The sequence below is a fragment of the Salminus brasiliensis genome, chromosome 22 (genome assembly GCF_030463535.1).
Source record: "Salminus brasiliensis chromosome 22, fSalBra1.hap2, whole genome shotgun sequence".
NCBI lineage: Eukaryota > Metazoa > Chordata > Actinopteri > Characiformes > Bryconidae > Salminus > Salminus brasiliensis.
Window position 1 is genome coordinate 33,025,932 of NC_132899.1, and position 25,151 is coordinate 33,051,082.

General features: G+C 46.6%; 2 protein-coding genes across 13 annotated transcripts in view; one reads left to right on the forward strand and one right to left on the reverse strand.

The window, feature by feature from the left end:
* Positions 1–14,424, forward strand: part of tanc2b (tetratricopeptide repeat, ankyrin repeat and coiled-coil containing 2b) — a 119,457-nt gene extending 105,033 nt beyond the window's left edge. For all 11 annotated transcript variants that reach the window (XM_072667801.1, XM_072667800.1, XM_072667802.1 and 8 more), the window contains 4 exons: positions 8,272–8,363; positions 8,463–8,609; positions 9,384–9,484; positions 9,717–14,424. In XM_072667801.1, coding sequence (XP_072523902.1) covers positions 8,272–8,363; positions 8,463–8,609; positions 9,384–9,484; positions 9,717–11,790 — 2,414 coding nt within the window. In that variant the 3' untranslated portion in view covers positions 11,791–14,424. The remainder of the gene's footprint in view (positions 1–8,271; positions 8,364–8,462; positions 8,610–9,383; positions 9,485–9,716) is intronic.
* Positions 14,425–17,044: 2,620 nt separating this feature from the next.
* Positions 17,045–25,151, reverse strand: part of g6pc3 (glucose-6-phosphatase catalytic subunit 3) — a 28,246-nt gene continuing 20,139 nt past the window's right edge. The window contains exons 2-7 of one of the 2 annotated variants that reach the window (XR_011978206.1): positions 23,159–23,265; positions 22,719–22,809; positions 21,944–22,062; positions 21,539–21,680; positions 19,399–19,864; positions 17,045–19,226 (exon numbers count right to left, since the gene is read on the reverse strand). Coding sequence is in view for 1 of the 2 variants with exons in the window: in XM_072667255.1 (XP_072523356.1) it covers positions 19,522–19,864; positions 21,539–21,680; positions 21,944–22,062; positions 22,719–22,809; positions 23,159–23,265 (802 nt within the window). In the remaining variant the exon portion in view is untranslated. Of the gene's footprint in view, positions 19,865–21,538; positions 21,681–21,943; positions 22,063–22,718; positions 22,810–23,158; positions 23,266–25,151 lie in introns of both variants that reach the window. The other variant, XM_072667255.1, reaches the window with a different exon arrangement.

Below are 25,151 nucleotides of genomic sequence, written 5' to 3' on the forward strand. Positions count from 1 at the left end.
CTTGGTCTTGTCTTTGTCTCGCTCTCATAAGGACTAGGTCTTGTCTTTGTCTCACTCTCATAAGGACTAGGTCTTGTCTTTGTCTCACTCTCATTAGGAATAGGCTCTTGTCTTTGTCTCGCTCTCATTAGGAATAGGCTCTTGTCTTTGTCTCGCTCTCATTAGGACTTGGTCTTGTCTTTGTCTCGCTCTCATTAGGACTTGGTCTTGTCTTTGTCTTGCTCTCATTAGGACTTGGTCTTGTCTTTGTCTTGCTCTCATTAGGACTTGGTCTTGTCTTTGTCTCGCTATCATTAGGACTTGGTCTTGTCTTTGTCTTGCTATCATTAGGAATAGGCTCTTGTCTTTGTCTCGCTCTCATTAGGACTTGGTCTTGTCTTTGTCTCGCTCTCATAAGGACTAGGTCTTGTCTTTGTCTCACTCTCATAAGGACTTGGTCTTGTCTTTGTCTTGCTCTCATTAGGAATAGGCTCTTGTCTTTGTCTCGCTCTCATTAGGACTTGGTCTTGTCTTTGTCTCGCTCTCATTAGGACTTGGTCTTGTCTTTGTCTCGCTCTCATTAGGAATAGGCTCTTGTCTTTGTCTCGCTCTCATTAGGAATAGGCTCTTGTCTTTGTCTCGCTCTCATTAGGACTTGGTCTTGTCTTTGTCTCGCTCTTATTAGGACTTGGTCTTGTCTTTGTCTTGCTCTCATTAGGACTTGGTCTTGTCTCTGTCTCACTCTCATTAGGACTTGGTCTTGTCTTTGTCTTGCTCTCATTATGAATAGGTCTTGTCTCTGTCTCGCTCTCATTAGGAATAGGCTCTTGTCTTTGTCTCACTCTCATTAGGACTTGGTCTTTACTTAGTCTTGTTCTCATTAGGAATATGCCTTGTCTTTGTCTCACTCTCATTAGGACTTGGTCTTGTCTCTTTCTCGTTCTCATTAGGACTTGGTCTTCAGTCAGTCTCGCTCTCATTAGGACTAGGTCTTGACTTGGTCTTGGCTTAGTCTCGCTCTCATTAGGACTTGGCCTTGTCTCTGTCTCACTATCATTAGGACTTGGTCTTGTCTCTGTCTCACTATCATTAGGACTTGGTCTTGTCTTGGTCTTGTCTCAGTCTAATTCTAATCAGACTAATTGTGTCTTGGCTGATTGACTACGTCTGTCTAACAGGGATATAGTGTACAGTACCAGTCAAAAGTTTGGACACACCAGGTTGAACTGTGCTGATCATCATCGTCTGATCAGAATTCTAGTGTCCATATTTTGCATAGTTTAAAAAAAGAGGACACGGGGATCCACTGCAGGTAGGATGTTGGGCTGGGGGGTCCAGTAGGCCTAAGCTGTAGGTTCTAGGCTGTTAAGGATATTTATTGGTTTTGCTAAATGAGTAAATGTGTATTAATGAACATTAGCATACTGTAGGGTCTGGGAAGTATTCCCACCCTCACACACACACACACACACACACACACACCCTCACACACACATGGTCATGGTCCTACAACTTAGGCCTACTAAACCCCCCGCCCCCCAGCCACCACATCCTAACTGCAGTGAATACTGTGCCGTGTCCCCAGTGTCCTCTTTTTAAAACTACGGACACTCTAGCGTTGGGGTCAGATGTTCTGAAGATGGTCAGCTCATGTTCAACCAGGTGTGTCCAAACTTTTGACTGGTTCTGTTTATTAGATGATTTTGCTGAAGAGTCTCTTTAAGCAGTAAATCTAGCTGTGCATTATTCCTCCCCTCTCACTCTCTCACTCTCTCTCACTCTCTCGCACTAGCTCTCTCAATCTCTCACTCACTCGCTCCTACTCACACTCTCTTTCTCTGTCACTCCCTCTCTCTCACTCACACTCTCTTACTCACTCTCTCGATCTCTTACTCTCAGTCACACTTTCTTTCACTCTGTCACTCACACTCTCACTTGCTCTCTTACTCTCGCTGTCACTCACTCCCAGTCACTCTTTCTCTCTCAAGCTCTGACTCAGTCACTTACTCTCTCTCTGTCATTCTCTCACGCTGTCTCTCTCTTACTCTTAGTCACTCACTCTCACTTACACTCTCTCACTCACTCTCACTCTCTTATTCACTCACTTTCTCACACAAACTCTCTCTCACTTTCTCTCTCTTGCTCTCTATCTGTAACTCACTCTCTTACTCTCACTCACTCTCTCTTTCACTTGCACTCTCCCTCACACTCACTCTTACTCTCTCACTTTCTCTTATTCACTCTCACTCACGCAAACTCTCTTTCTTACTCTCCCTCACACTCTCTCTCACTTACACTCTCTCAGTCTCTCTCACACACACTCTCTCTTACTCTCACTTACACTCTCTCAGTCTCTCTCACACACTCTCTCTTACTCTCACTTACACTCTCTCAGTCTCTCTCACACACACTCTCTCTTACTCTCACTTACACTCTCTCAGTCTCTCTCACACACACTCTCTCTTACTCTCACTTACACTCTCTCAGTCTCTCTCACACACACTCTCTCTTACTCTCACTTACACTCTCTCAGTCTCTCTCACACACACTCTCTCTTACTCTCACTTACACTCTCTCAGTCTCTCTCACACACACTCTCTCTTACTCTCACTTACACTCTCTCAGTCTCTCACACACACTCTCTCTCTTACTCTCACTCACCCTCTCTCAGTCTCTCTCACACACACTCTCTCTCTTACTCTCACTCACCCTCTCTCAGTCTCTCTCACACACACTCTCTCTCTTACTCTCACTCACCCTCTCTTGCTCTCTCTCTGTCACCCACTCTCACTTACTCTCTCTCCTTCTCACACTCTCTCTCTTACTCTCACTCACCCTCTCTTGCTCTCTCTGTCACTCACTGTCACTTACTCTCTCCCTCACACTCACTCTCTAATTCACTCTCACTCACACTCTTTCATACTCTCACACTCACTCTTACTCTCACCCTCTCTTGCTCTTTCTCTCTGTCATTCACTCTCACTTACTCTCTCTCACACACACACTTTCTCTCTTACTCACTCTCACTCTCTCTCTGTCACTCTCTTACTCTCTCTTATTCACTCTCTCCCTCACTCTCTCACTCTCTCTTACTCTCACTCACCCTCTCTTGCTCTCTCTGTCACTCACTCTCTTGCTCTTTCTCTCTCCCTCACACACTCTTTCACACTCTCTCACTCACTGCCACTCACACTCTCTTGCTCTCTCACTTACTCTCACACACTCTGACACAAACTCTCTTGTACTCACTCTCTCTCACTCACCCTCTCTTGCTCTCTCTCTTACTCACTCACTCTCACTCTCTCTGACACTCTTATTCACTCTCACTCACTCTCTCTTACTCTCTCACTCACTCTCGTTCTCTCTCCCTCACTCTCACTTATTCACTCTCACTCACTCTTTCACTTACACTCTCACTCTCTTGCTCTTTCACTGTCACTCTCTCACTCACTCTTATTCACTCTCACTCACTTACACTCACACTCTCACTCTCTCTTGCTCTTTTTTACCCTCTCTCTTACTCACTCTCTCACTTACACTCCCTCAGTCTCTCTCTCTCTCTCTCTCTCGCTCTGGTTGCCGTGTTACCGGTGGTTGTGGCGGTGCTGCTGTTTGTTATTTGGTTCTTTCTCTTTCTTTGGCTGGAGCTGTTGTTCGCTGCCTCTCACAGCTGCTTCTTTTTGTGTTCCTTCTCCCCCTCCTCCACCCCTCCCCCTCCCTCCTCCCCCCTTCCGATTGTGCCGCTCACGCCACCCCACCCCTCCTCACCCTCGCTCGCCCTTGCTCCTGACCTTTGACCTTTGCACCCTGACCTCCGGCCGCAGGATGTCAGACGTTGCCGAGTCGGCACAGAGGAGGTAACGCTCCCGGTGGGGAAGCCTCATGTCCCAGCAGGCTTTCTGACAGCCCTCCTCCAGTGTGTTCTGTCCTGCTTCTGTTCACATCTTTGGTGGCTGGTGGGATTTAGACGCCGCTGTAACCAGACCCCCAAAGCTCAGCTAGCCAGGCTCCGCCCACAATTGTGTTCTTTTAGGGGCCCAGAGGGTCGCTGGTTCGAGTCCCGGTCATGCGCTATTACTGAACTCTGAGAGGACTTTTAAATTGAAACGCTGCACACAGGAAGAGGACCCAGTCCTCCTATTGCACCTGACGGGACGGAGGGAGAGGTAAAGACGGAGAGGAGAGGGACAGTTAAGGGCATCACTTCACCTGGATGGTCCAGTTTAGGTGCCTCGTAGATGCTCACCTGACCTTCAGCTAACCTTCAACTGAACTCAAAGCTGAATGTAAATCACTGTCTAATGAATGTTTCCTGCACCTAATCTTAATCCTAAACCTGACCTTAATCTTAACCTAAAATCCTAACCCTGACCTTAACCTAAAATCCTAACCCTGACCTTAACCTAAAATCCTAATCCTAACCCTGACCTTAACCTAAAATCCTAAACCTGACCTTAATCTTAACCTAAAATCCTAACCCTGACCTTAACCTAAAATCCTAACCCTGACCTTAACCTAAAATCCTAATCCTAACCCTGACCTTAACCTAAAATCCTAAACCTGACCTTAATCTTAACCTAAAATCCTAACCCTGACCTTAACCTAAAATCCTAAACCTGACCTTAATCTTAACCTAAAATCCTAAACCTGACCTTAATCTTAACCTAAAATCCTAACCCTGACCTTAACCTAAAATCCTAATCCTAACCCTGACCTTAACCTAAAATCCTAAACCTGACCTTAATATTAACCTAAAACCCTAACCCTGACCTTACCCTTATATCCTAACCTTAACCCTAATCCTTACTTTAACCCAAAACCTTAACCTTTAACTTAAATTCTAACCCTAAACCTTAACCTAAAATCCTAACCTAAAATTCTTACCCTATCCTAAACCTTAAATCTAACCCTAATCTTAACCTTAATCTGACTCCAAATTAAACCTCAAATCAAACCCCAACTCTAACCTAAACATTAAATCCTAACCCTAAACGTTTACATTTAACTTATATCTAACCCTCATCCCAACCTTACCCTTGAATCAACCCTAAAACCTAAAATTAACCCTAAATCTAACTTCAACCTAAACCTCAAATCTAACCCTAATTCTAACCTAAACCTCAAATCTAACCTAAACCTTAAATCTGACCCTAACTCTAACCCAAACCTTAAATCTAACCCTAACTCTAACCTAAACCTTAAATCTAACCCTAACTCTAACCTAAACCTCAAATCTGACCCTAACTCTAGCCTAAACCTTAAATCTAACCCCAACTCTAACCTAAACCTTAAATCTAACCCCAACTCTAACCTAAACCTTAAATCTAACCCTAACTCTAACCTAAACCTCAAATCTAACCCTAACTCTAACCTAAACCTTAAATCTAACCCCAACTCTAACCTTAACCTTAAATCTAACCCTAACTCTAACCTAAACCTTAAATCCTAATCCTAACTCTAACCTAAACCTCAAATCTAACCTAAACCTTAAATCCTAATCCTAACTCTAACCTAAACCTCAAATCTAACCCTAACTCTAACCTAAACCTTAAATCTAACCTAAACCTTAAATCCTAATCCTAACTCTAACCTAAACCTCAAATCTAACCCTAACTCTAACCTAAACCTTAAATCTAACCTAAACCTTAAATCTAACCCTAACTCTAACCTAAACCTCAAATCTAACCCTAACTCTAACCTAAACCTTAAATCTAACCCTAACTCTAACCCAAACCTTAAATCTAACCCTAACTCTAACCTAAACCTTAAATCTAACCCTAACTCTAACCCAAACCTTAAATCTAACCCTAACTCTAACCTAAACCTCAAATCTAACCCTAACTCTAACCTAAACCTTAAATCTAACCCTAACTCTAACCCAAACCTTAAATCTAACCCTAACTCTAACCTAAACCTTAAATCTAACCCTAACTCTAACCTAAACCTCAAATCTAACCCTAACTCTAACCTAAACCTCAAATCTAACCTAAACCTTAAATCTGACCCTAACTCTAACCCAAACCTTAAATCTAACCCTAACTCTAACCTAAACCTTAAATCTAATCCTAACTCTAACCCAAACCTTAAATCTAACCCTAACTCTAACCTAAACCTTAAATCTAACCCTAACTCTAACCCAAACCTTAAATCTAACCCTAACTCTAACCTAAACCTCAAATCTAACCCTAACTCTAACCTAAACCTTAAATCTAACCCTAACTCTAACCTAAACCTTAAATCTAACCCTAACTCTAACCTAAACCTTAAATCCTAACTTTAACCTTAAATCTAAACCTAACCGTCAGCAGAACCCTAAAATATTCAGGATGGGGTTAGGGTTAAGGTTGGATTTGAGGTTAAGGTTAGGGTTAGGTTTAAGGTTAGGACTAAGGTTAGGGTGCAGGGTTACAGCATCCTGAATGTCAGGAGAGCATCAACGAGGCCTCTCTAACGGACCGTCCTAGTACAGTGTTGCCTTTCCTAATTATCGTACCTTTTCACGCTCACCTCCGGGGGGCGGGGCGGGGGCAGGGGTGGTGGGTCTGCGCTGCTGCTGCTGTAAACAGTCCTAGAGGGAACACACTGTATTAGACACACTGGACGGGACTAGGGTGAGCATACGCAACACCGGCGCCCCCCCCCTCGCCTAGACCCTGAGGAACATCTCCTGTAGTGAGAACAGCAGACCCCCGGCTGTACTCTACTGTTCCCTACTGTACTCTACTGTACGCTACTGTACTCTACTGTTCCCTACTGTACGCTACTGTTCCCTACTGTACTCCACTGTACGCTACTGTTCCCTACTGTACGCTACTGTTCCCTACTGTACTCTACTGTTCCCTACTGTACTCTACTGTACCCTACTGTACGCTACTGTTCCCTACTGTACTCTACTGTACGCTACTGTTCCCTACTGTACGCTACTGTTCCCTACTGTACTCTACTGTTCCCTACTGTACGCTACTGTTCCCTACTGTACTCTACTGTTCCCTACTGTACTCTACTGTACGCTACTGTTCCCTACTGTACTCTACTGTACGCTACTGTTCCCTACTGTACGCTACTGTACTCTACTGTTCCCTACTGTACGCTGCATGTGCGAAAGGGCCACTCTGGAATAATGTCCCGACCGAATTCTCCAGATTCTCTTTCATGAATAAATTTAATTTCCAACCTGAAAAAGTAGCTGTAAAAGAACATATTTGTGGGCGGAGCCTGAATAGATCAACAGTCCTTATGACTGATAATGGTTCCAGATGATGAGATGGGGGGATGAGTCAGTAGCTTATCTTAAGGAACCTACTGCGAAAAAACTACACCAGCCGTTATTTTAACGAATATTTGGACGAAATGTCCGTGATTGATCACTGAGCTTAGATTCAATCGATTGATCAAGGCGTTCGGTATCTGACGTGTGCTTCTTAAGTTTACAACAGGAGATGCTAGGCTAATGTTGCTAACAAACAATACACTTTATTACATGTTATTATTCTCAGAGGTTCTCAGAGATTAGTCCTGTCCGAATGCGGCAGATCTTCAGATGTTGGATAGGTTGGATGTGGTCTAGAAGACGGCGTGACCTGCTTCAGCCTGTGCACCCGAACATAAACCCATGAGCTAGCTTACGTAGCCTTTCATCACTCTTAGCAGCTAATACACACTCAGCACTCAGGCCTGTATCCAGTGTTCGTTAGCACCGTTAGCACCTAGCACTTCCTGTCAGACACCACACTGCTTGATCTTGGCTTATGGACGTCTGGGGTCAGCGATCAATCAAGATCACCTGAGTTTAGGGGCGTTAAGCTGAATCCCACCTGCCACACAGGTCTGTCTGTCTGCCGTCCATTTGCCTGCTCGTCTCCATTTGCTCCGATTCCTTTGTTTCAGTTCGAGTGACCGTCTCTGAGGAAGACGCAGGAAAACGTCTCTTGAGCTGAAACCGCATCGTTGTGGAGGCCATGCTTTGTCCGTTCTGTTTCCCTTGGTGTCGTCGTTGTTCTTTATTTCGTGCACTTTTGTTTATTCCGTTTGTTGTTGTTGTTGTTACCATATGAGTGCGGTATTTCTGTCCATGATGAACAGTGTCCTCGATACAGTTAAAGGTCACCAAAGAAAATTGTGGCTGTGTGCAGAAGACATCTGTCTCTTTCCCTCATCTCGTGTCTGGTTGTCCCTCTTTATGGTCGTCCATGTTGTCCAGAGCACCCTGCGCCGTCTCTCCTCCCTCTCTTTCTCCCCCTCTCGAGCCCTTTGTTCTTCATTCTTACCCATCATGCATCCTGTTGACCCTAGGTCCAGCAACGTGGGCGATGGCGACCTCCAAACCAGACATCATGATCATCCTGCTGAGGAAACTCATCGAGGAGGGAGACGGTTTCTACAAGGTCTGCTTCCAGCATCTCCCTGCTTTACTGGCTGTGATGTGTCGTGTTTAGGAGGTGTTGGTAATCCCTGGCTTTAACCGTCCTGTTTGTGCGGTACAGAAAGGCAAAGTGAAGGAGGCCGCCCAGCGCTATCAGTACGCTCTGAAGAAGTTCCCTCGGGAGGGCTTCAGTGAAGACTTGAAGACCTTCCGAGAGCTCAAAGTGTCTCTGTTCCTCAACTTGTCTCGCTGCCGTAGGAAAATGAACGTGAGTATAAGTCGCCCGTCTTAGAACAATTCAGGCGAGCTCTGAGTGCTCCAGCGGACTAAGGTGCCGCCACTATGACACAGAGGATCGCTGGCAGGTTCCAATCCCGGGTCTTGCTGCCCGCTGTCAGCAGCCGGAGCCTGAGAGAGCACAATTGGACTTGCTGCGTATGGGTGGGTGGGTAGATCTCTCTCTCTCTCCCCCCACATCACTTCAGTGTGATGCTGGTCGGCACGAGCGTCTGCTAGCCGATGCATCAGAGCTGGGTACCTGTTTCTAAAGGCAGTGTCCTCACCTTACCAGTGTTGGGAGCATTACATGTCATAGATTGGGAGAGTGCTACTTAACGGGTGGTTTGGTAGACTTGAAGACCTCAAAACACCTGCAAATTACTGAAAAAGGAAATGACTTACAATACAGGACGAGGACAACATCCTGTACCTCACAGCTAGGGTTACACACATGGCCCAGCCTGTACTCTACCCTCCGCAGATGGGCTCCTCCCTTCCTGTGCTGCCATTCACTTTCACCTATCAATACCCAATTACCAACACGAACCCTTTTCAAGATCCTTAACATAAGAGAGCACTGTGAAAGAGTGGCCTACCACGAATCCTACGACTTTACACTGTAGGTGACCCCTCGAGGGCCATAAAAGCCACAGTGGTATAGAAAGCAGTGCTTTTATCAGAACGTGGAAGACAAGGTAAGTGTTGAATGTCGAGTCGTTTCGTAATTTGAGTGACTTTGTCCTTTTTTGTTTTCTCCTCCAAGGACTTTGGGATGGCGGAAGAGTTTGCTACCAAAGCTCTAGAGCTGAAACCCAAATCGTATGAGGCGTACTACGCAAGAGCCCGCGCTAAACGCAGCAGCAGGTAGGACGTCAGTTTTGCTGGCAGTAAACTTCAAAATAACCTTAACCAAGTCTGAAAACGCCCCCTGACTGTCGCTGGTCCGAATGTCACACGGTTGCCGAGTAAAAAAGACAAATCTTCTTATGTACACAGACGGCAGTTGCCTGACTTCATGTAGTATGTCGTCATTTGAAGTAAACCGATGGCCGTTCCTCAGGTATGAAATTGTGATTCCCTTCTATCTGCACCGCAGGCAGTTTTCCGAAGCTCTCGAGGACCTCAGGGAAGCCTTGAAGGTGTGTCCCAATAACCGCGAGATTCTGCGGCTCCTGCAACGCGTAGATGAAGAGTGCCGGCAAGTCACCCAGACAGAAGAGCCAGAACTTGAGCCCCCACCATCCCCACCTCCTTCTCCCTTACCTGTGGAGGAAGACGAGGAGCCACCTCATCACACCCCTCCCCCTGAACCACGGCTAGACGACATGGAACCAGTTCAGGACCTGTTTGAAGACGATGACTTCCTAGAACAGGAGCTGGAGGGAGTGTCCATTGGTCTTCCTCCTGAACCACGCGCTAACCCAGGAAGCCTGCCAATCATCCACAGCCCTCCCCTCTCCCCTGTCCCTCACGAGGCTGCCTACCTAACAGGAGGCCAGGAATTTGAGTTCCACCCTAGCCCCACCTCTATGTCATCCCCAACTCATCAGAGCTACCAGTCCACCTCGCCATGCGTCTCGCCCACACACCAGAACTCCCATTACCGCCACAGTCCTCCACACACCTCTCCGGCCCACCAGGCCTCCTACCGCTTCAGCCCTCCCCCCATGGGTAGTGGGGGTCAGGGGATGGACTACCAGAGCCCCCCACCTTCCCCTCTTCGCCGCGGAGCACCGTACAGAGCGAGCCCGCCCATGGAGAGCGTCTGTCTCTACCGCTCCCAGTCGGGATCCCCGGTCCGCTACCAGCAGGAGCCTTTGCCCAGCCGCCCCAAGTCACCCCTGTCCAAAATGAGCAGCCAGCGCTCCTTTCAGCTCCAGTCCCAGCCATCCCAGTGTTCCCAGTCGTCCCAGCACCACCAGGCTCAGGGACACCGGCTGCAGCCCTCTGTGGCTCAGATTGTGCGCACTAGCCAGCCTGGGACCGGTGTCTACGGCCAGCTGGCCCACCCACTCAGCAGCAGGTACCAAGGCAGCTCCATGGATGTGGAGCGTGAGAGGGAGCGCGAGGCCCGGCTGGTGTACCAGCCTTCCCTGGATGGAAGGTCCATGTCTCAGGTGCAGTCCAGTCTGAGTGTGGGTGCCCTTTGCCAACACGACCGGCGAGGTGGGCCCGGTGGAGTCCACGAGTCAAGTGTTGGGAAAGACGATGTCCCTCAACGTCCGGCTTCAGCGTACCGATCCACGACCGGAGGCCCGGGAGGCATGCGCTTCAGTCAGACGCCCCAGATCAGCCGTAGCCAGTCGGCAGCGTACTACCCCGTCTCCAAGCATGAGCTGGAGAGAGCTGTGGCAGTGTCCTCCATGCCCCCTTGTCAGCTAGGCTCGCCTGAGATTCCACACCTGGTGCGAAGACCCATTAGTGCCAACACAGGAGACCTGAAGCAGCACGTGCCCACCCCCCGACCCCTCATCCACTCACAGAGCGTGGGCCTGCGTTTCTCCCCCTCCAGCAGCAACATCTCCTCAGGCTCCAGTGCCAACTTGGGCCCCGGCTTCAGGCCTTCCTCCTCCATGGCCCAGATGGAGATTCCCCTACAGGTGGCGTACGAGCGCAGCTTCGACGAGCCGTCCTCGCTGTCTCCCTCGCAGAGCGGCCTGTACCCCAGTGAGCCGGCCCGCTCCAGGACCACGCCCTTCATGGGCATCATTGACAAGACGGCACGGACTCAGCAGCAGTACCTGCACCAGCCGTCACGTGCCTGGCCTGTGGCGCCCCTCGACAATGTCATCACCAGCCCCACGTCGCCCGGGAACCTGATTCACCAGGCGTCCACCGCTTCCTCCTACAGCCCACCCACCTCGCTAGGCAACATCGCCTACTACAACAAGACCAACAACGCACAAAACGGCCACATGCTGGAGGACGAGTACTACGTCCAGCCGCAGCCCTCGTCTCTGGGCAAGCTGGCTAACGGAGGGGCCCGCGACCGGGATCTCTTGGAGCGGGTTAGTCAGGTGCCCACGTACCAGGATGTGAAGGTGGCACGGACGATGCCTGTTGCGCAAGCGTACCAGGAGAACATGTACCGCCAGCTCTCGCGTGATGCCAGACAAGGCCCCACCTCGCCCATCAAACCAAAGAGACCTTTTGTGGAGTCGAACGTGTAAAGAGGCCGGTGTGGCGTTAAAGAGTGTGTGAGTGTGTGAGTGAATGAGTGAGCGAGTGTGTATGTGTGAGTGTGTGTGTGTGTGTGTGTTGATGTGAGAGGGTGGGTGAAGGTGTAAACAGGCAATTAAAACAAGTCAGTATTTGAAACTCTACCAAACCAGGGAAGGTAACGTAGATGCATTGCAGCTTCGTAGACGATAGCGCTGATGCCCTGATCTGTGCCTATTTCAGATATGTTTGGGGCCTAAGCTTGTTTTAGTACCGAGGTTCCATTTTAGCACTGGAGCGAAAGACTTACTGACTGTGGGATTTCCGAAGTCCTGGAATATGATCCTAACTACTGAATGTTCTTTACAGCTCTGCACATTACGTGAAAGCACATTTCTGAACCTTCCCTGAATCAAAGCCACAAGCGCTCGCTCGCTCACTCGCACAGGTCCAGGAGCAGTGTGTGTCTTGCAGTTCTTACCCTGTATGAATGAGTGAGAGTCTGAAGTGGACGGGACTGCGCGAGTCAGGGACTCCTCGAGAATCGAAGGCGTGCTCGGCTCCTTCCCTCTCTGCGCTAGGCGAGTCAAAGCGGGATCGCTAGGCCTTCCACGGTTACATGGCGCCGGATTGCTCGCCGCCGCCTAATAAAGAAGACAACCTCTCAAACCGCCAGAAATACCTAAACCACTAAGCTGTAGTTGCAGAAGGAAAACAAAGGAATATTTATAACTGAGAATCTCCAAATACGAACAGTTTCCGTCAGTGTTTTATTTTGGCTCGTCTTTATTTTTGTATCTTTTGGTTTCCTGGAGAAACGGGACCTGCTGGTGCCGAATATTTTGGGGAAATGCAGATTCAGAGTTTATGGGTTTAGAGAGGGGAATGTACGAACCTTTCCCGGTCCAGAGGAAGCTTCTGGGTTTTTAATGCCGGATCACAGCGGACAAACGGATTACGGAACTGGAAAGCGAGCCGTCAGGATCTACCTACGTCACCTTCCGTGAACAGATTTCACAGATCTCGCCGGGGTCAGAAGGTTGTACATGCCTCGCTCCACAATGCTTCAGGGGAGTGAAAGATAGTTGCTAATAGTACGAGTTCCTTATTTTTGTTCTTTTCTTTCTTTTTCCAGACAGCAGTTACCAGTTACTGTATTGTTCTCAGATATGAAAGCATTAGTATATTTAGCTACAGTATTTGTTTTAACCTTGAAACCTTTTGAGTGACATTTTTAATTAATATTAATATTATTATTATTCTTTTTTTTTTTTTTGCTGCACTGTCTGCCTGTGAAAGTCCTGAGGAAAGAGAGCACTTTATTAATTTCATGCTGATGATTGTGAATCCTTTTGTTTGGGGTGGGCGGGTGTGGGCGTGTACAACGAGGGGGAAAAACACTAACATACGGTAAACACTGGAACATTATTTGTGAATTAGGTGTCCTAGAAAAAAAAAGAAGCAAAATAGCAGTTCTTGTGGTGCAATTCTGAACTTTCTTTTCCTTCCTTTTTTTCTGAGCAAATGAATAATAAGCAGTCATTTAAAAAGAGCGAAACTATGTTTTTAAAAAGAGATGAATACGTGTATATAATAGCCTTTATAGAGCGCACTGTATTTGCTGTACATACGAGCCCAATGTGTTTATGCATATGGATTCATTCATAACCCTCTTCTAGCTAATTCTTCTTCAGTGTCCCAGGGTTACGGCTGCTCACCAGAGAGAGAGAGTGAGAGAGAGAGAGAGACAGAACTGCGAAACAGCAGCAGGCAGGTGGAGGGGAAGTGTGGACGCAGGTGAGACCAGGGTTCAGTAGCGTCCCTACACTCCTGAAAGGACAGGCTGAAGGGCAAGGCAGGTATCTAGAGTACGAAGTGGAACGCAGTATAGCCGGCCTTCAGACTGGTTCCCTAGGCCAGGTGTTCTCCACAGGGCGCTGTCTTCAGCATGACCCCTTCACCGCAGCTCAGCCAGAATCAGGAGGTGCCTAACTGTTCGCTCTGGGAGACGTCTAGACGTGGAAACCCAGAGGAGGAGCGGATGAGTGCGGGATGCTTCTCCAGTGTAGATTACTCTGCTGTAAATACAGATGCATGTTCTCTCCCCCCGCGAGCCGAGGCGAGCAGGCTGCCGCCGCCGCCGCCGCCTACCCGATGTTTATCTGAGCGAAGCGAGAGGAACGAAGGAAGTCAGTGCCCAAACAGTTCATTCCACCCTCTCTCTCTCTCTCTCTCTCTCTCTCTCTCTCCCTCACTTCTCCAAGCGTTAATCTACGAACACCGCTGACCTCTGAAGGGTTGAAGTGTTTCTTTTCCCCTTTCTTTTGCGTTGAGTTGATTTTAATGTACCTGCTTGCTGAGCTGAGTTCTCTTGTCTGTAAATGTGAGCTTTCAGAGCGCTGTGACAAACTTCAACGACGACAATAAACCAGAATGTGTTTTTATCATTAGCGGGGGACTAATTATTAAGCGAGCGCGGCGGCGGATGTGTCGTTCCGGAGCCTCGGAGAGGGAGGCTAGCATCCGAGGCTCCGTTTATTATTATGTTTAAGCTGCTGAACTCGTTCGGCTGGGTGTCGTTCACTGCACCCTTGGTCCTGAAATCACCTGGAAGGCGACGTCGCCTATAATTGAAGCTGATCATTAAAGTTATGGATGTGAAACACTCTCTCGCGCTCCTGGTACTCTCTGTAAGCCGCACGCTTTACGCTTTACGAACGTTTTACGAACGTTTACGAGCGCAGATGCTCTCTAAAACGGCTGCCCTCGCTCTTCGGAAAAAAGGGGAAACTACACGTGGAGCGGATCCAGCAGGCGAGCAGGACCGGTAGAGTGGTTCCTGGCTCGGCTGTGGAGTTTTAATTGGGTTTTAATAGAAGCTTTACTGCAGGGGTTTTCACGTCACAGTTAGAGAACATTTACTAAAGCCGAGGTCCGGAACTCTAGCATTACGACTCACTGCCATTTCCTGTTTACTGAAGCATACAGAGTATCGAAAGGTACCTAATATTTCGGAAAATTGCAGATTCAGAGCTTTGCTGCAACCAGAAGTGAGTTACATCTACGGCATTTAGCAGAGCAACTTACAGAAGAGCTTCACCGTCACTCAGGAAAGACCCTTAGCTACTTTATAAAGACCAGAATTCAGAAGATCCTCACAATACTCTGAAGAGTCCTCAGAAGAGGACAGCGAGTGTTGGACTCGCTGTTCGGAAAAGTCTGGACGCTCGTCTCTCGCCGCTTTCCTGTGTGTGTATTTTCCCTCACTGGAGTCGCTACGCTCATCATAATGCACAGATCTGATTGGCTGAGTAGCTCCACCTGTACCGTAAAGACTAGACAAGACTAGAAAAGACAAAACAAACAAATGAAATAGTTCCCAGTGTTTAATCGGTTAAAGCTCCAGGACCTCTGCTTCACTGCGTAACTGAAGAGGTTCCGAGCGGGGGCTGGTTCTAGATAACCCCACCCAGTCAGAACTGGAGCTCACAGTGGAAGCTCTAAAAGCTCCACCTAATGGTGATGAAGACCCTGCCTGATGCCTGAGACACTGTTCTACCAGAGTTCTGGTGGAGTGATGTACGCAAGGGTCACAGTCATGGATCTTGCCTCTACAACTCACCTGAGGCCCCTAACAGGCTCTCTGGACCCCAGAATGATAGAAGTAGAGGCAGGTAGAGGACCTGAGGAACGGTAAATAAGTACAGGTTAGTCCTGGACTGAGGACCAAGCTCAGTCAGGCCAGAGACGCGGGGACAGACTCAGGAGAAGGTAAGTACCAGCAGACGTCCCCCCTGAACCGAGACGAGAGCCACCAGTCAAAACACTTTCACCCCATTTCAGCACAGAGGGCCCCGAACAACCAGTGAAACGGACCAGAACCTGAACACGCAGTGAGCCGGGGTCGGGCCTGTGAACCCTGGGAAGGCGTCGTGGGCAGGGCTGAGTAATGCGAGTCCAGTAGAAGGAAGGGAGAAACCGTGAAGCTCGAACACGTTTAACAGAACCTTTCCCTCAGCAGCGCCCCCTCTCTACAACACCCAGCAGTACGGCTGAACTCCCAGCTAATCCTCACTGGTCTGTAAAGTTACCCTAACTCCACCCCCCATATATACAGCATATACAGTATATACAGTACATACAGCATATACAGTACATACAGTACATACAGCACATACAGTATATACAGTACATACAGCATATACAGTACATACAGCATATACAGTACATACAGTACATACAGCATATACAGTACATACAGTACATACAGTATATACAGCACATACAGTACATACAGCATATACAGTACATACAGTACATACAGCACATACAGCACATACAGTACATACAGCATATACAGTACATACAGCACATACAGCATATACAGTACATACAGCACATACAGTACATACAGCATATACAGTATATACAGTACATACAGCATATACAGCACATACAGTATATACAGTACATACAGCATATACAGTATATACAGTACATACAGCATATACAGTACATACAGCATATACAGTACATACAGCATATATAGTACATACAGCATATACAGTATATACAGCATATAAAGTACATACAGCATATACAGTATATACAGTACATACAGCATATACAGTACATACAGCATATACAGTACATACAGCATATACGCAAAAACCTTCTTTCTCCATAATGTTAATCAGACCTCTCCCTAAATTTGATAGGTCCCAATCACCACCTTGTTTTTAATAAGACCCGCCCTCTGACTGTGATTGCTCCTAATCACCGCCTTGTTTTTAATAAGATCCGCCCTCTGACTGTGATTGCTCCTAATCACCGCCTTGTTTTTAATAAGACCCGCCCTCTGACTGTGATTGCTCCTAATCACCGCCTTGTTTTTAATAAGACCCGCCCTCTGACTGATTGCTCCTAATCACCGCCTTGTTTTTAATAAGACCCGCCCTCTGACTATGATTGCTCCTAATCACCGCCTTGTTTTTAATAAGACCCGCCCTCTGACTGTGATTGCTCCTAATCACTGCCTTGTTTTTAATAAGACCCGCCCTCTGACTATGATTGCTCCTAATCACTGCCTTGTTTTTAATAAGACCCGCCCTCTGACTGTGATTACTGCTAATCACTGCCTTGTTTTTAATAAGACCCGCCCTCTGACTGTGATTGCTCCTAATCACTGCCTTGTTTTTAATAAGACCCGCCCTCTGACTGTGATTACTCCAAATCACCACCTTGTTTTTAATAAGACCCGCCCTCTGACTGTGATTGCTCCTAATCTCCGCCTTGTTTTTAATAAGACCCGCCCTCTGACTGATTGCTTCTAATCACTGCCTCGTTTTTAATAAGACCCACCCTCTGACTGTGATTGCTCCTAATCACCGCCTTGTTTTTAATAAGACCCGCCCTCTGACTGTGATTGCTCCTAATCACCGCCTTGTTTTTAATAAGACCCGCCCCCTGACTGTGATTGCTCCTAATCACCGCCTTGTTTTTAATAAGACCCGCCCTCTGACTATGATTGCTCCTAATCACCGCCTTGTTTTTAATAAGACCCGCCCTCTGACTGTGATTACTCCAAATCACCACCTTGTTTTTAATAAGACCCGCCCTCTGACTGATTGCTTCTAATCACCGCCTTGTTTTTAATAAGACCCGCCCTCTGACTGTGATTGCTCCTAATCACCGCCTTGTTTTTAATAAGACCCGCCCTCTGACTATAACTGCTCCTAATCACCGCCTTGTTTTTAATAAGACCCGCCCTCTGACTATAACTGCTCCTAATCACCGCCTTGTTTTTAATAAGACCCGCCCTCTGACTGTGATTACTGCTAATCACCGCCTTGTTTTTAATAAGACCCACCCTCTGACTATGATTGCTCCCAATCACTGCCTTGTTTTTAATAAGACCCGCCCTCTGACTGTGATTGCTCCTAATCACTGCCTTGTTTTTAATAAGACCCGCCCTCTGACTGTGATTGCGCCTAATCACCGCCTTGTTTGTAATAAGACCCGCCCCCTGACTATGATTGCTCCTAATCACCGCCTTGTTTTTAATAAGACCCGCCCTCTGACTGTGATAGGGTCCGAATTACCACACTGTTTGTTGTAAGACACTCTCCCCGACTGTTGATTGGTCCTAATTACCGCGTTGTTTGTTCTGAGACCTAGAAATGGAAATAGTAATGTGTGGTTTTAAATAATTTGATATTTATATGTATTATTATTGTGGAAAATAGATAAATTGTAGCAAAATGATCAAAGTGCTCTTCATCCCGGCCCTACATGTCATGATGAACGGAACAATAATGGACAATGACTTCCACTGAAGGTTTTGTGGAACAGCGACAAGATTATACACACATCTATATAAATACATAAATATATAAATACATAAATATATAAATACATAAATATATAAATACATAAATATATAAATACATAAATATATACGAGGCCCATGCCTTTAGTTCAGGCCACAAATATCAAAACTCAGCTAAAATAAGAGGGAAACATCAAACAACAATAATCATTTCTGCCTGCCGTACTGTGGGATTCTAGTAGCATGTTAGCGTGAAGCTAACGTCACATGTCAACACTTTTACAAAGCTTGATCTGAAGTCTGAAACCAACATAAACAACTTTCTCATTTTGCTTTATTATTGTTTTTAATTTGATATTTTGTTACATAAAGTCCGGCTTTAATTTTAGATTTCATTTTCTCTCAAACTGAAACTTTACCTGAACATCTCCCCTCAGAGTCCAGCCATGATCAACCAACAGGTTTAGACTCCCATAATTACAGAAAACGATAAAACAGGGTCCGACTGTTCGCTTTCTGCCAGTGTGAGAAAAACCAGCGTGAAAATGAGATATCATGCAGATACCACGCAGGATCTGTGCTTCTTGTACATTATTGTTGCTGTCAGGCAACATCCTCATATCTCCAAATCACATCCTTTACAGGAGGAGGAAAAAACCTGGATGTAAACAGATTCGATTGGTCCGTTCATCATGGAATTCTGATACAGTATAAAGAACAGCCAGATTTATATTATGGAGAAAAGTGAAAACAGCAAAACATGGAGATACAAGGTTTTTGCACAACACTGAAAATATACATGTTAGGGATGTCCCGGTCCGATCTTGTGACGTGGGATCGGGGGCTGATCCTGGCATTTTTAACGGATCCGCTCCCGATCCTTTGTTTCGCTGTAGCAGAGCGCCCCCTGGTGTCCTCTAGGCGCCATTAACCGTCCTGAGCAGCGTTCATTAGTGAGATAATTACAGCCACCCAAACGAAACAGAGCTTAATCTGAGCTGTTACCAGTCAGCAGGCAAAACACAGCAGAAGTGTCGTCTTACTGGAACTCGCCGCTCCACCTTAAATGGTGCAGCAGTGCCGCTCTGCTGTTGGAATGTCCGCACTGTGATTGCAGCACTATTTAAGGTGGAATGGAGAGTTAGCATTAGAAGCCTTATCATCGGTCTCGGCCAGAAGCCAGCTTTAGGGTACTCGGACTGGATCGGGGGTGAAGGTATTGATTAGAACATCCCTAATATTATACAATGTTGACAACAGCAGAATTTCCCATAAAGTAAAGAGCACGTACCGAACGTCCTCCACATGAACTCTCAGTCACAACAGCAGCTTTCAGGAAGGAGCCTTCGCCAGTACAAGCAGTCCTGACAGGAACAGCGAGTGTGTGCTCGGTCAGTAAGATGGCCGGACACTTCTAGTCCCTCTTGGGTTTGGCCGTGAGGAGATGCACGAGGCCCGGCACCATCACCATCACCACCTGGGGCACGATGGTGTACTTGAGGAAGAAGAGGGAGTAAAAGAGCAGGGCTGGAACGGTGGGCAGCGGGAATCGGCTGATGTGGAAGAGCGCCAAGGAGGCGAGGGCCAGGCAGAGTGTTCTGGGTATCCAGGGAAGAGCCCACCCTCCAGGCTTCCAGAACTGGGCGAGCCCCAGGCCCAGTAAAGATCCGGCGTCGCGGGTCAGAGAAGAGAACGGCGCCGTGTCCATTCGAACCCACTCGGACTTGGAGCACCATCTTTTGGCCAGCGAAATGGACCTGGAGTGGCGGGAGTGGGCAATGTGACGTAGTGCATGATGGGCGTGGTCAGTACAACAGAGCAGAGCAGAGCATGCATCAGAAAAGGTCAGATTTACACTACTGGTCAAAAGTTTTAGAACACAGCAGGCAACTGGCACCTGCAGTCACCAGCAGTCAAGCCTGCAGCTCCAGGTCTTCTCTTCACAGCTGAAACTGAGGACTGCTCCACTGCTAAGCTGCTGACTCTCAGAAACTGGTCTTCTGATGCTGCTGTGAATTTTCTTTCTGTACCAGAGCTCTACTAAACTACTAAACACAAGTCAGTATGGAGACCGTAGTTCTCTAAACCCAGACTGTACTTGGGCGAAGAGTAAAGACAGCGAGCGTTGGACTCTGCTGTTCGGACCCCCAGGGGAAGTTCGTTCCACCACTTCGGTGCAGGACAGAAAAAAGTCTGGATGCCCGTCTTCCTGGATCTTAAAGGATGACGATTCGAGCTTTAACGACGATTGAGCCGTACTTAAGGCTGGAAACTATTAGATGTTAACCAATGGCTCGTTCCCCCCTCAAAAGCTCTGCCAGTTTATTGCTCACCCTTGTACCATATGAGGACGCTGGACCTGGGACCATTTCAGAGCTTAAATGTCCATAACAAAGCGAAAACGTTTGACCGGTAGTGCGGACCAATTCTAGAAACGCTGGTCTTTAATCAGCAAGACCAGAGGCAAAAGCAAGCCGAGCTTCCTCATTTACATATGATCTACATACCGCAAAGCCCGCCTTGCTCCGTGCAGATGTGCCAGGTGTGCCTTATTCTTCTGAATTCTTTAAATCAACTTACCTTAAATACTACAGAAATCTGGGCTCATCTGGAGTCTGACTGACTGAGTGGAGACCATTAGGGTGTATGGGCTTATTTATGGGCTCACAACTTTCGCACTGGTCCCTGGCGGCATTCATTTGCACACCGGACATGTTTTACAGTGTGTAGTCATTCCCCCAGGCCACCTTCTCCTGGGTGTAGATGTATGCTTTCTGTATAATGGTGGACTCTCTGGCCTCTGTGTTTTAGGCTGTAACTGGAAGTGAGTGCAGCTCTATGCTGGCTGAGCACAGCAGCGTTCACTGGAGATTTCTGGCAGATTAAAAATCAATCGAGGAATGAAAACGTATTTCTTCACCTTCAGCTCAGATTCTGGGTTGATTTAACTCAAAGATTCAATGACTGTATGAAGATCTGCAACATTTCAGTTGTTCTGGGGCATTTAGTGTTTAGGAAATTAAAAATATCTTCAGGAAATTCACTATTTTTTCACTTGTTTAACAAAGCCTGACCTGGGCCATCCTCTAATTTTATTCATTCATCATTTTATCAATTCTTTCATTATTATTTTAATTTGAATGATTCTGTTCCTTGTTAATTTGGCTCTTCAGATCTGACTATTTATCCCAAGGAGTTCTACAACAAATCAAGGTAACGAGATTGATCTCTGAGCCCAGATTCAGTCGATCAGCCAAAGCATGTTTTGTGCTTCTTCAAAAAGGAGATGCTAGGCTAACTTTGCTAACTTTGCTAACTTTACATAAGGAACCGAAAGTGGCTCTTCTATGGCTTTGCTCGAAACCCCCTTTTGTAGCACCTTTATGTTTGAAGGCGAAGGGCAGTGTGAAGATGCAGTTCTGCTGACTCACCAGGAGAGGTCGATTCCCAACACTTCCAGTCCGGCATACATGAGCAGTGCTCCTAAAAGCAGAGCCATGCTAGAGCACAGGAAGAACAGCAGGAGGCGACCTTCAGGCACGGTGCGGTTTAGAAGCACTCCCAGCATCACGCCTGGGGAAACAGTGACAGTATTCATATATATATATATAACACTAAACACACACACGTTTTATTCATCTCTGTAGTAAAACTGTAAACATGTGCGCTAAAATTCATCTAAAGCTAAAGTAATGAATCTGTAATCAATAACCTCAATAACTATAATCAAAAACATGCGCAGTGTATCAGACAGCGTGATCAGCCACGCCACAAATTCACTCTAAACCTAAACCCGAGCTGAACAGTGTGTTTACAGTGTGAGGGCGAGGACTGACCTGCCAGGACGCCGCCTATGACCTGGTGAGGAAAGTGCGCCAAGATGAAGATCCGAGACAAGCCGACCGCCGCCAGCAGCAGAGCGTAGAACAGGTACGGCATTGCAGCCAGAATCTTACTGAGGGAGATACAGACAGAGACAGACTCGTGTTTAAGCTGCTCCTGGGCTCCCCCTACAGTCAGGAAGTCATATTCGTACTTTACACGTGCTTTTCTGGACAAGCTGAGAGCTCCACAGGCTTGATCTGAAGGTAGAGAAGTATGTGGACTGAGGCGGTAGAGCAGGATTTGACACTAATGTGACTCGGGTGCTGCTCGCTTCACAGTTAGCAACATACTGGAGTCTGGAGTAGAACCGATAAACACACCACCCCCCCTATTCCATGTCTGTGGAGCGCTAAGATGACTGTGAAGCTGCTGTTTGAAGCTGAAAATGCTTCATAATGTTGTTTTGAGTGCAGCAATGAAATTAAGAGTATTCTAGAAAATTGAGGTTGGACCGATACCAACTCTCAATCCTGATATTTACACGGTTCCACTTAGAGCCATAAAAAATTCTAAATCCCGTACTGTAGAAACGTGGGATGTTCCGATCCGGTCCAGTGATTCAGGATCGCTTTTGGATCAGCTTTTAAAGCCTAATTTAAACCAATCCTTAGTTTGAATGTAGCAGAGCGCCCTCTGGTGTCCTCTAGGCGCCATTAACAGACGTGATTCCTAGCAGCCAAAGCAAGGCTGAAGTTAAAATAATAACTCTACAGAGGTTTTACTGACCTGCCGGTCCGAGAGCGAAGGAAGGAGGCCAGGGACGAAACCACCACCCACCAAACTGCGCCAGTGACCATGGCATGACCCGAGGGACTACCTGGAAAGAAAATGAAAGGGGACACGTTATACACTCATCAGACCTCATCACAACAGTCTGCAGCTTCTTAAATCTTCTGCACGTCAAAGTTTATTAGAATCGGGAAAGACGCCAATTTCTTAACGACGCTTCAGAGCCTTTAAGGATAATTCAGTGGTTCTCAGACTTCAGGTAAAAAAAACATGGTCATTTCGATCCCTTTCCAGGAAGATGTTGGAGTGATCACTGACTCGGGTGTATGATCAGTGACTTGAGGGGCTTCTGTACAGCCCACCGTTGGACCGCAGGCTCTTTGAGGGGTTAAAAGGGGGCTTCAACTGCAGTGATGACACACATAACCTGGTCTCACCTGGTCCTGTTTCGCAGGTGGACTGGAACTGTTCCACTTGAGGTGTGTTTTTCACAAACAGCCGGGACTCCCCGATCCACCAGTACGGCCTCTGTCCGAACAGGATCCTGAGAGTGAGAGAGAGAGGCAGGCCAGAACAGCAGAATTAGAAACTTGCTTTTATCCTAAAACAGATCTTCTATGAATCCTCATTCAGCTTCTGGTAAACCCACTGACTCTGCCAGGAGTTCAGCCGTGTTCGCTTTACCAGACTGAAGCGACTCCAGGCTGATTTTCTGCTCTTTACTGGAACTCTTACTGGGATTCATGTCAGTAACCTGATCAGTGTGTTTATGTGCATTTGGGTAATCAGGTATTTTGCTGAGTATTGTGTCTTCTGGTATCATCTATTTGCATATTAGGCGTGCCCTCCCCCTCCCCCCTCAGTCAGCGCCAGTGTGTAGCCGTCCCCCACAGGCTGCCTCCTCTTAGATAATCAGTCGTTACCAGATCCTGTGATGCTGATTGTGGCAGTTTTCACTTTTGCACTGCGACAGATTAATAAAAGTCAATCAGGGCAATGAAAAACTGAACTTTTATTTTGAAAAATGCAGGATATTCATGTTCAAACGAGATTTTAGGTTCATTAAACTATTAAAATATTAAGATTTAATGAGCTGCTCTAATTTAAGTTAGTACCTTTTAGGCTTGGGAGCAAATCTATTGATTAAGGTTTAGTAAGAAATGTAGTTAATGTATTAACTTAAGAAAAATTCATAATAGTAACAATAGCAATAAATATTATTTTTATAAATATTTATTATTAAAAAATAAAAAATAAGTTGTAACAAAGTGAAAAAAAACTTCTCTTTGTAATAAATAATGTTTTATTTTGTGTTTATTTTATTCTTTGGGTAAATGAATATTTTTATTTTAATTGTTTTTAAATCAAAATGTGCAATTTTTAGTAAATCATAAATATCATGATATTATTATATTTCATAAATATAAATTACAATGGCTTTGACGAGTGAATTGATAAGCTGGTCATCCAAGTAAAAACATGGACAAGATATCCGGGTTGACCAGTAGAGGGTGTGTTTTTATTTCAGGCTGCTGCTGTAGCCAAATTAATTAGCTCTAAGCAGGCGAACCTGCAGCCAGGCTGAAGCTTTGTCCAGACTGAACTTATACAGAGCTGCAGCCAGAGGTCACTCAACAGACTCATGCAGAGTTATGGATGGAGCAGAAAACAAGGTGGTGCCACAGCAAGTCCAGCCAGAGAGGAGCAGAAGGAGCAGCAGTGAAATCAGGTGAGTTCCTAACAGAACCCTGTTGTTGTGAGGTGCTGCTGGTGTGTTTCAGTAGAACTGAGCTCTGCTTAGAGAAGAGCACTAAACGCTGGAGGTGAAGCTCTAGCTGAGCTGCTTCAGCTCTAAATGGGAGAGTGTTGCTCCTCCTGCTGAAGAATCTTCCACACGCTGCTTTCCTTCATTTAGAGAGGACTATCTTCAGCTGGGAGACTGGAGCTCCACCTTCAACTGGAAGCTGGTGTTTGAAGCTCAGGGTGGAGCTGCTGGGTGGGGCTTTTCATTAATGAACTGCTGGGTTTGAGCTACAGTAACGGTCTGATCAGCATCACGACCTCCTCACGTTCTCCTCAGAGACACTAAAAAGCCTCAAACTTTCACAAATGTTCTTCTACCAGATGCTCAGCTGTTGAACACCTGCTGGTGGATGCTGGTAGTGCAGATGTTTACCTAGTGGTGGATGCTGGTGGACGCTGGTAGTGCAGATGGAGATGGAGGTCTGTATTCAGACACTGTAAATTATCTCAGGTGGTTCTTCTTAGACTGAAGCTGCAGGAACTGGTGGTGCTGCTCCACCTGCTTCATCAGACACATTTCTCTCTGTAGAAGTGCTGTCAAAATGCCAGAACCTTCCTTTGTTCAGGTAGAACACAAGGTTCTAAAGGTTCTGTCTGAGATGGAAGTAATGTTCTGCTTCATTTGAA